Below are 15,909 nucleotides of genomic sequence, written 5' to 3' on the forward strand. Positions count from 1 at the left end.
ACATATCATATTGTCAGTAAATATTTAAATAAAATTAGGCACAATCCTATTAAATTCATTTCTGAGTAGATAATAAAACTAATATGACATAAAATTACTTGTAAAAAGTTAAAACTTAAAAGAACATTTTTAGATTTACAGAAGAATTGATAGTATAGAGTTCCTGTGTCCTTCCTTCCCCTGTAAGTTTCTTCTGTTAAAATCTTACATTAGTGTGGTTAATTTGTTATAGTTAATCAGCCAATAAAGGTATATTATTAAGTTCATAGTTTATATTAAGGATCACTCTGTGTTGTGTAATTTACAGGTTTTGATGAATGTTTCCACCATTGTAGTATTACCAACAGCCGTAAAATTACCCTCTACTTTACCTATTACTATCCCCTTACCCACTTCCCTCAAATCTCTGGCAGCCACTGTTGTATTGCCTTTATAAAGATTTTCTTTTCTAGAATGCCATATATTTGTAATTATATTAGTATGGAGTCTTTTCAGATTGGCTTCTTTAACTTAGCAATGTGCATATAAGGTTCCTTCACATCTTTTCATGGCATGATAGCTCATTTCATTTCTTTTTATCACTGAATAATATTCCATTGTCTGGATTACTACAGCTTATTTATTCATTCAGCTACTGAAGAACATCTGGTTGCTCCTAGTTTTTGGTAGTTATGAATAAAGCTGCTGTAAATATTCATGTATTAAGTTTTGTGTGGACATAAATTTTCATCTCAAGTGGGTAAATGTATTAAGAGTGTGATTTCTGGATCAAATGGAAACCTTTGGTTTGGGGGAAAAAATAGCCACCAAGCTGTCTTTCAAAGTGGTTATCCTATTTTGCATTTTCACCAGCAAAAAAAAAAAAGAGTTGCTTGTTTCTCTGCATCCTTGTCAGCATTTGGTATTGTCAGTGTTTTGGATTTTAGCCATTTTACTAGGTATGTAGAGGCATCATTGTTTTGATTTGCAGTCCCCCAAATGACACATAAGATGTTGAGCATCTTTTCATATGCTTATTTGCCATCAGTGTATCTTTGTTGAGATGAATGTTGAGATCTGTTGCCCATTTTTAGATTGAGTTGTTTTCTAATCTTTTGAGTTTTAAGAGTTCTTTGTATAAAATAGAACTGGCCTATTGGGCCTGTGCTGGCTTTAGCACCAAGTGGGTCCTGTTTCAGAGGTGTGGTTACCTATAGAAACAAAAATGAAATTAATCAAAAGTGTACTATTTTGATGACTCACTCAGAGTAAGAGAATATTCCATTTTCTTGGAGTCTAATAATTGTAGAGGGAAAAAAGAATGGAGATGGTGTCAGAACTGTTTTTTTCTTTATTTGTAGCTTTTTTTGTGTCAGCTTTATGGTTGAATGAGTGCCCACTTTTATCTCTACAGTGAATTTGAGGATGATCCTCCTACCAATTTCATAAAAGTTTTTTATGAAATTAAAAGCTTTGTTTGACTGAACTGTTCTTTGTATTAATTTAGGTACCTCGTAGAACTGGGCTGTATCAAGCCACTCTGTGATCTCCTCACAGTCATGGACTCTAAGATTGTACAAGTTGCCCTAAATGGCTTGGAAAATATCCTGAGACTTGGAGAACAAGAAGCCAAAAGGAACGGCACTGGCATTAATCCTTACTGCGCTTTGATTGAAGAAGCTTATGGTAAGATGGAGTGTTTAATAGATGTCTTTAAACTATTTTTTACTTTTTCTCCTTGGTTTTCTGGCCTGCCCACATCTGTCCTTTAGCAGACTTATACAAAAATTTTTTTTTCTTTCGAATAATCATGTTCAGTATGCAGAACTGGAAAAGAATATGCATTGTGGATGTGAAGAGAAGTACCCTTTGCTTTAGCCCTTTTACACCAGGCTCTTAGGATCTTAGTTCCCTGATTGCTTGCCCTTGTACGTAGTCTTGTATTCTTACTAGTCTGAGCCTCAAGAGCATCCATATCTACTGTAGACAATGCCCAACTCCACTCCTTTTCTTTTGTAAGAGTTCTGATTTTGAATTGCACTCCCCTCTTCCCTGCCAATTCCTGTATTCCTGAGTCTAAAGGTTTCTAAGAGTTGTCAGTAGAAACAGTAGTCATCATCTGCCTTTTGGTTTCCTCATTCTTCCAGTCTCAGTCTTAACTGTACTCTTAATCATTGATTTATCAGTATGCTAACCTTTTAAGTTCCCTAAGTGATTTTAATGCATTGCCAGGGTTGAAAACCATTGCTCTAGGGTTTACTTATTCCTTAGATTGGAATTAGGGATCATAGGGTACATTCATCTTCAAATTTATCAGATAATGCAGACTTGTTTTCCAAAATGACTAACATTTCACCACTTTAAAAAAACCTGATTGTAAAAACTACACATACCTGCTTAGTATAAGAAATTTTGAAATGTATAAAAAAGACAAATGTTTCTCTTCTCAGATGATCTTTCTCCAAGGAGAGAACTAATTTTTGATGTGCATGTGTGTATTTATATATGGATATGTACATGAATATGTATTTTTTTCTTTTGAGCAGTGTTGAGATTTATTGTCGGTATTGCTGTAGCAGTTAGGTTGCTTATGGCTGTAGGTAAAAGAAAGCCTAGCTCACACAGGGCTTAAACTTAGTAAAGGGAATGTGCTGGCTAATTATTCTAGTTGGACTTCTTAGTTTAAGCACTAGAGATTGATTCTAGCTGATTTAACGATATTACACATTTGTTGAAATGATATTGGATAGCTCAGAGCCTAGGTAGATAGAACCAGAGCCAAGAAATAATTAGGTCATAGATACAGTCCAGTAGGAGCACTTCTGCTTCTGGCCTTAGGTACTGGATGATGTGGTGACTGTTAACAGAGATTGCTGCTTGGGGGTACTGGCCATTGCTTACATACGTATTTAAGATGTCAGTTTGCAATACTAATATTCAGATGTAATCCCACAATGCTTTCTATGCTGTTGCAAAATGCTTACAAAATATACGTATAGAAGAGAATCTTCATTTACGTCATGGAAAGAGACATACGGCAAAATAGTTTTATTGGAATTTCCAACAAATACACAACAAATTTTCTTTTGTTCTTCATTCTAGGTCTGGATAAAATTGAGTTCTTACAGAGTCATGAAAACCAGGAGATCTACCAGAAGGCCTTCGACCTTATTGAGCATTACTTTGGGACCGAGGATGAGGACAGCAGCATTGCACCCCAGGTTGACCTTAGCCAGCAGCAGTACATCTTCCAGCAGTGTGAGGCTCCTATGGAAGGTTTCCAGCTTTGAAGCAATACTCTGCTTTCATGTTCCCGTGTCAGACCAGGCTACCCAGTCAAGTCCTCTTGTGGAGCCCACAGTCCTCATGGAGCTAACTTCTCAAATGTTTTCCATAATACTGTTTGCGCTCATTTGCTTGCCTTGCGCACCTGCTCTCTTACACACATCTGGAAAACCTCTGGCTCTCTGTGGTGGAATACCCTTCTAATAAAAGGGTAACCAGAACGGCCCACTCTTATGGAAAACCCCTAGGCTTTGGAGATCCGCACTTATATATTATAAAGAATCATGGGAATATATACATATTAATGTGGCTCCCTTTTTTTGTGGAGGAAGACAGACCCCTCCTCATTCCCTTTAACGTGGGGAAAAATACTGACATTAAAAGATGAGACTAAACCTTTATCTTGAATTTCACACAACTACTTGCAACAGGAGAGATGTTTAGACCTGTTACGTACTTCAGAGTACTTTTCATGAGTTCTTCCACAGTGAACCCTTGGATTACCTGGTGGCTTTTTCTAGCCAAATTTGCATTACTCCTTACTGAGATTGGATGGTTTTTCTTTCCTTTATTGGCACCATTCTCCACAGATACTAAAGTTAAACCATCTGCTCCCTCACCTTCAGCCTTCAGTGAATGTGCTTTCTAGTTGTCAGGAATGCTGAAGAATTAACTCTTTGACTCTTAATGTGATACTGGTTTGAAGATTCCCTTAGAGCAGAAAGGAGAGGGGCACATATTAATTTGTATGGCTGCTGCTTCTCTTTGGTCTTATGTGTCTTAGGATTTGGAAGTGGTTCTGTTCTAATGCTGGTATGAAGATTTAGAATCCTTAGTAATCAAAATCGTATCTTGTAATTCAATAAAAAAGTAAAAAACAAAAACCCCTCTAATTTCCCCAGACTTAACCAGTGTGATTAGAGACTGTTTCTGCATTAAAACAAATGTTTCAGGCTTTGTGGTCCTGATCAAGGTCCTTATTAAATTGGAGTTCACCCTAGGTGCTTTTCCCCTCTGTGACTGGCAAATAACACATACTTTTAAAGGTTTCTTAGGGAATCTTTTTTTCGTAGTTGGGTGCAGCTTGATTTTAATGAATTCATGCTGCATGTAAGTAGCATCCTTTTCTTAAGTAACCATCTTGATGTGACCTGTTTAACCCAAATAAGGGCAGTGATTTTTTTTTTTCTTATAACCTCATGTTCCCTTATGATTTATGTCATCTCTGACTAGTACTGCCCAGTCTAGTCCCTCCCATAAAATAAAAACAATTTCCACCTTCTGGCTCTTTTAATGATGACTTCAATCTCTACCTGCAAATGGCGCTTCCAGTGCTGTCTTCAGTGATCCACATCTGTGCTCGGACTGGAACGAAAAAATAAGCTTAATTGCCAAGAGAACTGCAACTGAGTTCAATACGACTTCTTGGTGCTAGTTGGCCAGCTCGACTCAATGTTGGGACACACCATCTGAGAAGATTTTTTGTTGATGAGCTGTTCAAAATGAATTCTGAAGGAAAAGTTGCTCACTTCTTTTTCAGAGAATATCCTTTTAAACCTTTTTAATCTTGTCCTCTTCTAGAATTCATTATAACCCCAAAGTAACTATTTGGAAGTTCCCCTGACAAACTGTTATACTTCTCTGGTAAATCCTGCTGAACGTTAGGGATACTCAGAGCTTTCATACCTCATCATGTTGTAATTTAAGCAGCCAACTTATGTGACATGATTTAAACTTTTAAAAATCCACTTCATTCAAAGTGCAAAGATACAAAGACAAAGGACATTTATCAGCCAAGCGTATGAGGCATTCTTCGCATCTAGTCTGTAGTTGTGTCTGTGCTCTGGATGGATACCGTCTGATGTCTGTTATCGATGGAGCAGCCACTGCAAAACTAGTCAACTCCCATCTCTTAACTGTTACTTTTTCTAGTGCTGCTTTGTGCTGAAAGAACATTTTAGTTTACTGCACTCGACCTGTAAAAGACTTTGATTCTTTGTAATTTTAGGGACAAATTAGGTGGTTAATTTAAAGAAAAACTCTCAATGTTGCCTTTACATCACATTAAAATATAACTTCTTTCAGAAGGGTAATAGAAGCACTGATTGATAGTAAAAATCTTGTTTTTAGCTTTGACTTTTTTGTGGCTGAGTTTTTTTAAACTGTAAATTACTGCTAACATCATTTCTCTAGGATGTTTTAAATCATGGTAGCTTCTCTTAGATAATTTAAAAAAAATTCAGCTCATTTGGATAAACCAGTTTGAATGGGAAAAGATATAAAAAATGTTTCCCCAAGTTAGCAAAAAGAGCATACACTGGGAATTTTTCTAGCAGTTCCAGCTGTCTCAGTGAATGAACTAAAACAAAGTCCATTTTAATATGGTTTATTTTCTGTCGAAAACAGGAATTTGTCTTCTATCCTAGGAGTTCGTGAACCATGAGATACAAGCTAAATTTTTTTTGCAGTGCATTTTTTTTATATAAAAATTGGAATTAAGAAAGATTAAAAAAAACAAAAAAAGTAAAAACTGGAATTGATTAAAAGTTAAATCCCAGCATAACTGCTCGAACTGATAAAGCAGTCTTTTTGGTACTAAAATGACATTTTAGGAGGTAGCTGTTAAACAGTCCTATTTTTAGTTCTCTACTTGGCAGATTGTATTAATTTACTTTCAATTTATTGAATTATCCCGTCACTAAGATGTTAAAAGCATGCTAATTTCAACACAGGAAAACTCTTCTGCAGTTTTTTATACTGATCAAGGAAAGTGGCTGGATTTTCCTTCCTGCTTTTTTTTTTTTTGCCTCCCCCAAACTTTCAAAGTATATTCTTTGAAATGAGAACGTTTGTAGAAAAACACTGAGAACATTTGGGATGTAAAGGCACTCTGTATCTGAAGGACCAGCAGGTAGATATGGTTAGGCTGAGAAATGGCAAGAAAGGTAAAGATGACAGACATGAAGCACAGTGAGATTTAGGAGAACACCTTAATTCATGTTGTCACCAAGTATTTAGGACCCTTTTAAACTTAACTTTGTCAGCTGTACTGTTTTTGAAAACTATTGCCCTAGGATTGTTTTTCTTCCATCTGCCAGATAAAGTTGGATGGGCTCTGGGTTGTTTTTCATCATTACTGTCACAGATACAAACTTTGATAGTTATCCCATAGTAAATCGGAATTATTCCAGGTTGTTCCTGATTTTGCCTAAGAAAAAATATGTAGTATATTTTATAATCCAAACTTTGTCAACTAAATCCTCTGTTGTATATGGCCACCCACGGACAACTTTTAAGTTTACTTCTCTAGTGCTAAATAAATACTTCAGTTATTTAACCCCCCAGTTTGGGGCTGCATTATGAAAGAGTTTCCTCAGGTTGAAGGATTTCTTTTCTTTCTTGCTGTCAGTTTTGTGAACATTTTTGTATCAATAGGTAAGTCTTTATAGCTGTTTTAGGTTTGGGGCTTTTTATAATAGGAAATTGTGATGTCTAAGGATGATTTTCAGTAGAGAAAAGGCATTCCCCTTTAAGAAAGAGGTACTGTTTATTTTTCATATTTATCTGCTATATTCTACCTCCTCCATTCCAAAATTTGGCTCATTTGCAGAGATAGGTGTACCTACATATGGAAGTCTTGAAGTCTGAATTTTTTTGTCTTCTGAAGTTAACAAAGCCTTTTTCTCTTGTGAGGAGCAGAGTGGCTACTACCCAGGCAGGAAATATTCTTGGCTACCTTATTCTGTTGTCAAAAGTTAAAATTATATTTAGGTAATGTTAAAAGTTAAAAGTAATTGAAGGCCAGATGGGACACGAGAAGAGTCAGTGTGCTCTAACTTGGAGAATATTCTGTAACATGCTGTGTTGTCAGGAAAGGACAGGTAGTAACAATGGGTACCAGAGCATCAGAAGAATGTGTGGTAAATTAAAACAAATACCATCATGTGCTGATTTTTAAAACATTCAATTGATACTTCACATTAAATTCATCTGGATGTTTGGGGTTGGAAGAGAGGATTAAGGGGAGATGCAGTTCCATTCTGTTTTCAGCTAAGGGTAGACAAGAGTCCCAGTCTGTGTTCCTACAGGTCAGATAAAGGCAACTAGTTTTTATTTAAATCACTGTTGTGTTCCAGGTGCCTGGCTAAAGGGCACTCACTTTTTCTTATTTAATCCTTCAACTACTCTTGAGGTGGACAATTGTCACTATGTTGTAGGTGACAAAATCAAGACTTAGGAGAATTTACTCTGCCACAACCCTTAGACACTGTCCAAAAGTGGGGAAAAGCCCTGCAGGTTGTGTGTCTTGAAGAAGTGGTAGTCATGGTGGAGGTGTTCTGTGCCAGGAATTCCCAGAACTAGACTTACAGCAGCCACAGGTGAGCCAGCTTTTTCACTGGGCCATTCTTTCTGATTCTTCCTTATCATCACACTTGGAATGACTAAATCAGGTATAAATTGCTTTTAGGTTACATATTCTGGAGTGGAGACGCTCTCAATCCAAACATCTTTCCCCTTCTGTGGTGCTAAAATTCTATATGGCCTGACCAAAAAAAGTTAAAAATACTATACAAATGATTGGTTTTGAGTTTAGCAGCATAACAGCTAAGCTCAGAAACATGTTTCCATTCAACGAACTCAAAAGTAGAAAGTACTGACACAGAAAGGCTTTGGAATGAAGAAATAGTGCTGTAGAGAGCAGGGCCATCCATGGATGTGAATTTAATGAAGCTGACTTCCTAAAGGAATACCCTCCCAAGGAGTGTCCAAAGCTTTAAAAAGACCGTTTAATGTTGAATATATTCTGCTTACCTCATCATTTTGACCACTCTGTCCTTTTCAAAGTGTTCTTACACTTTGATTTGGAATGGCTCTAATGATTCTTTGTACCTGAATGTGGTAGGTCAGGCCATGGATGAGTGCCTTGCACAAAGCAGACATTCAATAAATATTAAATGACTAAAGGAATGTGCATCTATGTGATAGTAGTAAAGGGTACTTGGTTACAAAAGAAAGATCAAAGGAATTCCTTTATGCTGCTGTTTGACACCAGGATTAACAAGTCTTAAAGCTAGTGTCTCAACATGTGTTTTATATGTAGTTCCCTTTCAGGGGACATAACTTAACCTGAGGTTTATAAAAGCAAACATTTTCATAGCAGATTTTTGTTATATATATATATATATAAAACTACCCAACTTACACCTTCTGAGAAAAGTTAATGGGTATACTTTACAGGGTAACTAGTACCTAATCAACCCCATATGTTTATACATACCCAAAATAGTTCATCAGTCTCTTCCGGCATACTCTAAAATTAAGAAGAAAACTTTTTTGGCCAATTATATCCAACCAATGTGGAAGCTTGTGGTTGCCTTAGGCTATTAAATGTCTTTCATTTTTACATATTGTATGTATTGCTGCATGAGAACATTCTCTTTATGCATACCTCCAAATTTAAGTGATAAATCAGTAGAAACAAAGATGTGTATTTCTTCATTCTGTAATTGCTTCTTTACCATTTTTGAAAGATTCCACTGACCAGGTATTTTTTCTGAAAACAAAACAAAATCTTAAAACAGTCTTAGTTCGAGCAGACTACACTATAATCTATAGTGCACGATTGCTGGGTTTTCAAGTTTATTAAAGCTAGCTTAGGCGACTGTTGCCCCTATTTCATTTGCCATTTTGAAAAATAAGTTAACTACTCTCTAAATTTCTTTATACCCACTTAACCTGAGGAAGCCAAAGGAGCCAGTGGGTGTCCACCGTATGGGTCACTGCTTTACCTAAACCACTTGGGCCCAGCATTATTCATGGGTAAGGAGAAAACAGAAACCTAGAAGACAACAGTGGTGGGGAGAGATCTGGGCAGGCTGGAGTGTAACTAGCATATTAAGAGTGTAGCATCTTCCAAGATGTGATAATGAGGAGAGTAGTCCAGCAGTCAACATTCACTGCTGGTTTGCTAGGGGCAGTCCCAGTTTTTAAATCAATTAACACCTGTTAAATATTTTAATGCCCCGTCTCACTTTAGTCAAGCTGTTCCTTAGCACAGGAATCACTCCCAGGCCATAGTTAAGGTCTGAAACACATAACCCCAATTCTCTTTTATTTAAAAAAGACCCATTTGTGGCAATATTTCTACTTAAAATATTTGCAACTTTACTGAGTGGCAAGGAAAATAAACCTTTCAATCACAGATGAGACTTTCTAAAACTCTCATGGGAATTTAAAGGAAGTTTAAAGGGAGAGAAACTTCCAAATCACCTATCTGGTGAAGATTTAGAGTCAGCAAAAATAGAAATTGTTAAAAACGGGACTGAGTAAGGAACTTTGCTTGAGAGCCCTTAAAGCAAATCTCTTAACTTTGGCTTCAGCCAGTCTGGACTCACTTGTATCAGCAGTCCCTGTTCCCACACTCCGCAGCTGCTGCTGCTTCCTCCTCCCAAGGAAGTAGACTATGAAATTCTCAGTCCTAATCCATAAGAACAATATTAGGACTACATGTTAATATTAGAACATGACTAATGAATAAAGATTTAACTAGCTATATGCGTTCCTGACGCTATTCATAAAACATTCCAGACACGGAGAAACGAATTTTAATACCGGAAATTTCTCCATTCAAATTCTAGGAAAATCTGACAAAAACCATTTCTGTACATTCCTGTCAACACACTCTTAATTGTGTGCCCTCGCCCATGCTTGTCATATTTCCAGTGGGCTAAATATACTCCAGCACCAACACCCCGTCCCAACCGTCATGTCATGTGTTTACTTGGTCTAGCTTCCTTTCTTTCCTGTCCTAGGGCATCAAATAATTGGAGAAATTCAGATTTACTTATATTCTTTGAAACAAAGCCTATGCTTGTTCTGTGAAGTCCTTTTAATTTATTTTTTAATAAGTTAATAAAAATGAAAATTGTTTCAACTGATGCAGAATTTAGTAGGTTCCTAAGCTTCCCAGTAAAAATCACACTAACCAGGCTAATGGGAGGAGGAAAGGAGAGGGAGGAGGTGGAGTTTAATCAGAATTGAATATTAAGTTAAACGGAGATAAAAGTTTTCTCTTTTTAAAATGTTACAGAGGAGAGGTCAATGGTGGCTTTGTCTCAATAAGCAGCTAAGAGTCATAATTTAATGTATATAAATGGATGCTCCAAACCATTTTAAAGATGCTCTTCCCACTCTCAGCACCTCCTCATTGTGTTTGTATCATTAATTTGCACTAGCTAAGAGAAAGCATTTGTCAAATTCCTGTCGAAATTCCAAACTAGAGTAGTAGGGTCTTAATTAGGTTTTTACTAGTTTATCATATGGTAAACTACTTATGCTGTTATGTCTTACAAAAGCAAGGCTTTCAATTATTCCCAATAAGTATATGATAAGAGACCCTCTGTTTCCAAATGCTTTAATTCTTGACAGAAAATACCAAAAGAGCTATTAGCCTCGACTTCAACTGGCTACCAAGAAAACCTTTCAAGCAGAATACTCATAGCCTCTCTTGGGCACTCTTTACTGAGCAATTACAGTCAACCCTCTGTACCTGTGGGTTACACATCCTCGGATTCAACCAATCACAGATCAAAAATATTCCCCTCAAAATTCCATAAAGTTTCAAAAAGCAAAGCTTGAATTTGTTTCACCCCCGCAACTCTTTACGTAGCATTTATACTGTATTAGGTATTGTAAGTAATGTACAGATGACTTAAAGTTATAGGATAAGATATAAGTAGGTTATATGAAAATAATACGCTATTTTATACAAAGGACTTGAGCATCCAGGATATTTTGGTATGGGGGCAGAGGTGTCCTGGAACCAATCCCCTGCATATACCAAGGGGCAGACTGTACAGGATTGGAGAAACTAGTCAGGCTTCCATTTCTGGTAAACCTATTCTTGTTTAAAAGAGTAATTTACACCTGAAAAGCATGTATCCTCTACATACTTTCACAGCCATTTATCATTTCTCAAAGCTAGGGAGAGCGTACGAAAGCCTAATTACGAGTAACCTCACACATTTCCAACCCCATTCGACCTTTTCTGTCCCAAGCACCTATGCAGATCTGAACTCCCCTTAATTTTCTTTGGACGTTTTAAACTACAAGGAAGTGCTAAAACAAACGTCTGCTTATTTCCCCTCGGCACTACCATGTGAGGCTACCTGAGCACTGGCCTTCAAACGCGCCTAACACATATTCTTTATCCTTCCCGAAACGTTTAGGGAATACTTCTGAACCAGGAGTCTTACAATCTGGGCATAAATCTGGCTACGTTCCCCTTGCCTACTTGCAGCCCTTTCGTACCCAGGCTCTCGACCACAAGTGGAAGGGAACAGAACGAAAGCCACCTGTGAAGCAGGAGCTCACAAAGAATCACCCGCAGATGGATGGACCCACGGTCCCTACATCCCCCAAATGCGCAGTCCGAAAGGCTTACTTTCAAATGCGGGCTTAACCCTGCGGCCGCGAACACCACATAATTCAGTCCTTTCTCGTCACACGGTCTCCAAAAAGAAATGCACGTTCTTGGAAACATTCACTGCTTCCCACAGTAGCCAGTCAGGTCTGGGAGAAACCCTGCTCACCTCACTCGCCCAAGCAAGCAGCCCAGGGAACGCGCAGGGACGGCGACAGCGGACGGAGCCGGAAGAATATGCAGATGCCTTCTGCGCAAGCGCAAGCGCAAGCTCGTCTCTCCCGTCGGTCACCTCGGCTCGGAAGTGGGGGTGGTGGTGGGGGCTCCGCCTGCACATGCGCCCGGCTATCCTGCCTCCAGAGTCTCTTGCTACGCCGCGGTGTCGCCGGCAGGCCCCGGCCTCGAGCAACAGTGCCTACGCAAGTTTTCGCTTAGCTTCTGAAATCTTCTGTTTAAAGCGGTAATCCATTCATGCTCAAGTACCTAAAGTCTGACGGGTAGAGTTGTTCAGTGTTCTCAAACAGTTCCGAGCTGAGGGGCGGGGCGGTGAAAAGTACTTTCTGTAGAGACTCCCCGCCGCCCCACCGCAATGCGCGCAGCTTTGGACTGTCTTATACATTCGCGGAATACCCAACATGAATATCTTACTTGCGGACTGAGCACAGGACCTTGTAAACAGTGTTTCTCAAGTTACTTGTTTACAAAGGAGGAAGTGAGGAAAAACTGAAGTGGTCCAAGCCGTGCTGTTTATCAGTGTATATCGTAGTTTAAAGACGATCCAAAAAGTGTAATTATTAAAAGGCTGTTTATTTTTGAGTCCGATGTTTTTTATCTTCATGTTGCTGGGCAGAATGCCAAAATACTGGCTGCCTGGTTCAGGGCCTGACTCCTAACCAACCTACTGACTTGGAGCTTCAGAGCCATGGCTACAGAGGAGTCAGGAGATGACAAAGCAGAGTCGGCACTCCCCTCATCAGCCAATCGGAGCAAACAAATACCTGAAAAACCTAACTATGCTCTCAAATTTACTCTCGTGGGACATACGGAAGCAGTATCGTCAGTTAAATTTAGTCCTAATGGAGAATGGCTAGCAAGTTCTTCTGCTGATAAAGTTATTATAATTTGGGGAGCCTACGATGGAAAATATGAGAAAACTCTTAAAGGTCACACTCTGGAAATATCAGATGTTGCCTGGTCATCAGATTCCAGTCGTCTTGTTTCTGCCTCAGATGATAAAACTCTAAAAATCTGGGATGTGAGATCTGGAAAATGTTTGAAAACATTGAAAGGACACAGTAATTATGTTTTTTGCTGTAATTTCAACCCACCATCCAACCTCATCATTTCAGGATCTTTTGATGAGAGCGTGAAAATATGGGAGGTGAAAACAGGAAAGTGCCTTAAAACTTTGTCTGCTCATTCTGACCCAGTTTCTGCTGTTCATTTTAATTGTAGTGGGTCCTTGATAGTGTCAGGTAGCTATGATGGTGTCTGTCGAATCTGGGATGCTGCATCAGGTCAGTGTTTAAAAACACTTGTTGATGATGATAACCCTCCTGTTTCTTTTGTAAAATTTTCTCCCAATGGTAAATACATTCTTATTGCAACTTTGGACAATACTCTTAAACTATGGGATTATAGCAGAGGCAGATGCCTGAAGACATACACTGGTCATAAGAATGAGAAATACTGCATATTTGCCAATTTTTCAGTTACTGGTGGAAAGTGGATTGTGTCTGGTTCAGAGGATAACCTGGTTTACATTTGGAACCTTCAGACTAAAGAGATTGTACAGAAATTACAAGGTCATACAGATGTCGTAATCTCAGCAGCTTGCCATCCTACAGAAAACATCATTGCATCAGCAGCATTAGGAAATGACAAAACAGTTAAACTGTGGATGAGTAACAACTAAACCCTTGAGAAATCAAGTAGTAGAACCAAACTGGCAAAAAAAAATTTTTTTTAAGGTTAGGTATTTTAAAAAGATGGTCTCTCTCAATTTTGTCATGGTTTTGCATTTTTTTTTAACATTGTCTTCGATTATAAGATTTTAAAACCTGTAACCTGAGTTTACAAGGCAAGACATTGGAAAAGCAAGTCTAGATCCCAGGGCTACTGACTTTTAATCTTGAAATCTGTTACTACTTTCTTGTGGCTGTCATTGAACAGATTCCCATTCTATTCCTCTCAATGACTATTCTAGAGGATCAGTGTATTTGATAAATATTTAGAAGTAAGGCTCACAAGACAGGGTGAGTGATTAAATGAGGGGAGCAAGGGAGTTTGGAATAACTAAGGTTTTTGGTTTGGGAGATCAGATGAGTAAGAGAATAAGTCTGGGATGGTGGTGATTGGAGATTTAAGTGACAGCCTACATGATAGGACGTGAGACTGGATGTGGAATCAAGCCTGCAATGGGAAAAATAAGTCATGGTTGTGTTTGTTCTGGCATCTAAAAATTTTAAGTTTTTATCAACATAAAAAGTAAAAATAAACCAGAACAAAATTAAAAATGACATTTTACTGAAAGGACTCTCACAAACTTGTCAGACTGCCCTCTTCTGATTCTCGGGGCAAGCTCAATGTCTGAATGGTGAGGCTGTGCTCTTTCATTATGTCTGACCCACTCTTCAGACCCAGTTCAGAAAGCACCACTTTGTGGAGTCATACTGCCTGCCTGACTCTAACCAGAGCTGACAGCTGAATAAGCTTTTCTTGCTTCTTTCTATAGCTTCTGTTATAAAGTTCAAAACATGTAATTTACCAGTTTGTATTGTAATGGTTTCAGCAAATTATGAGCTCTGTGGAGTCAAGTATGTTTTATTCATCTTTGTATTCTGTTTTTGTATATAGAAGGGACTCAAGTCATGTTTGACAATTAAACCACCATCCCAACTTCCACTCTTTGCCTGCTTTCAATAAACTTTTGGAATCAATTCCCCATATGATTATTTTTGTTGATTAAAATGAAAAGTATCTAACCATTGCCTCACATATTAACTTTATTCAAACAGGGCTTATAAGAAATATAAAGTGGAAAATGTTTCTGCCCACTTTACCTATAGAGACATGATAAATGTGAAAAAATAATCCAGGAATTAAGTAAAAAAATAGTACAACAATCATTTAAATGAAAGCAACAAGGGCAAAACTCTTCTTTTGTATCTATAGTACCTTGTAGTGCTCATACTCTTCTTTTGTATCTATAGTACCTTGTAGTGCTCATGAAATCTGATTTGCTTGACAAGTTCTAATGAATATAAGATGTTAGGGTTACTAGCAAGGTATGACTGCTAAGAAGTTAATATGTGAGGGTGCTGGGAGAACTGGGATTATATAGGGGCAGTTATGAAATTCTGGTCAAGAAATTTATATTTAACCCCCCCAAAAGCACAATTTACTGAATAGAAGACTTGACACAAATGAGAAAATACTGTTTAAATTCTTGCCACATGGTAGCATTTGTGAGCTTTGACTTAATCAAACATATAAATCTCCAAGATAAAACACTTAAAAATGCTTCTTTAGAAGTTAAAAACGGTATTTTATGAAGAAAGATTACTTACTTTCAACAGAAGTTCACTGAGATTAACTCCTGTCTAAAACACTGGTTTAGATAAGATGTAACATAAGTGTTCCAAAATAATCAAGAAAAACTAATCTGCTAATATATATATGAAACAATGCTTTTTTTTGATGATAAATCTGCAAGTGATAAAAATCAAAGAGCTTGATATCTAAAAAGAGGCTACAGTCAAAGCCCTCTAAAGTATACGACAGACATAATTAACATCTTCAGGTAGACTATGATGCTGTAGGTGGAGAGGTGCACTACCTCTCACTGAGCATTTTATTAAACCAAATTCCCAAACAGCTACATATATTGCTTTTTAATCTGTTCTGACCCTTGGGGGAGAACCAGCAGTTGGGATGACTATGAGGACTTGCCATCTGTTGATCCTCATGAAGCATGTGAGAATAAATGAAATATATAAATAGAACCCAGCATCCGTACCTAAATACATGACACCGTGGCGTCCCTGTCGAAGTGTAAATAGGATATGTACCAGGTGCAAATGCTTATCCTCAACACTAATTTAAACACTAATTTAATAAGAAAACACATCTGATAGATTTCTATCATAGAGAAGTTTTGTATAAAGGTAGAAGGAAAAGGACCAGCTGGGAATTCTAAGCCACGGAGTGGGAGAGGTGGCTGT

At 37.8% G+C, this 15,909-nt stretch overlaps 2 protein-coding genes across 2 annotated transcripts in view; both read left to right on the plus strand.

The window, feature by feature from the left end:
- KPNA1 (karyopherin subunit alpha 1) overlaps positions 1 to 5,400 on the plus strand; it is a 56,388-nt gene extending 50,988 nt beyond the window's left edge. Inside the window, exons 13-14 of the mRNA XM_031454746.2 lie at positions 1,487 to 1,665; positions 3,082 to 5,400. Coding sequence (XP_031310606.1) covers positions 1,487 to 1,665; positions 3,082 to 3,269 — 367 coding nt within the window. The 3' untranslated portion in view covers positions 3,270 to 5,400. The remainder of the gene's footprint in view (positions 1 to 1,486; positions 1,666 to 3,081) is intronic.
- Positions 5,401 to 12,608: 7,208 nt separating this feature from the next.
- WDR5B (WD repeat domain 5B) lies at positions 12,609 to 14,625 on the plus strand. Its single transcript, XM_010981537.3, has one exon. It carries the CDS (start codon positions 12,609 to 12,611, stop codon positions 13,599 to 13,601), a length of 993 nt encoding a protein of 330 aa, XP_010979839.1. The 3' UTR covers positions 13,602 to 14,625.
- Positions 14,626 to 15,909: the final 1,284 nt, after the last annotated feature.

This window comes from Camelus dromedarius, chromosome 2 (assembly GCF_036321535.1).
Source record: "Camelus dromedarius isolate mCamDro1 chromosome 2, mCamDro1.pat, whole genome shotgun sequence".
NCBI classification, from domain to species: domain Eukaryota; kingdom Metazoa; phylum Chordata; class Mammalia; order Artiodactyla; family Camelidae; genus Camelus; species Camelus dromedarius.

What these genes read in the sequence shown, in the direction of transcription:
- WDR5B (XM_010981537.3), top strand. Translation starts at nt 12,609, where the DNA reads ATGGCTACAGAGGAGTCAGGAGATGACAAAGCAGAGTCGGCACTCCCC.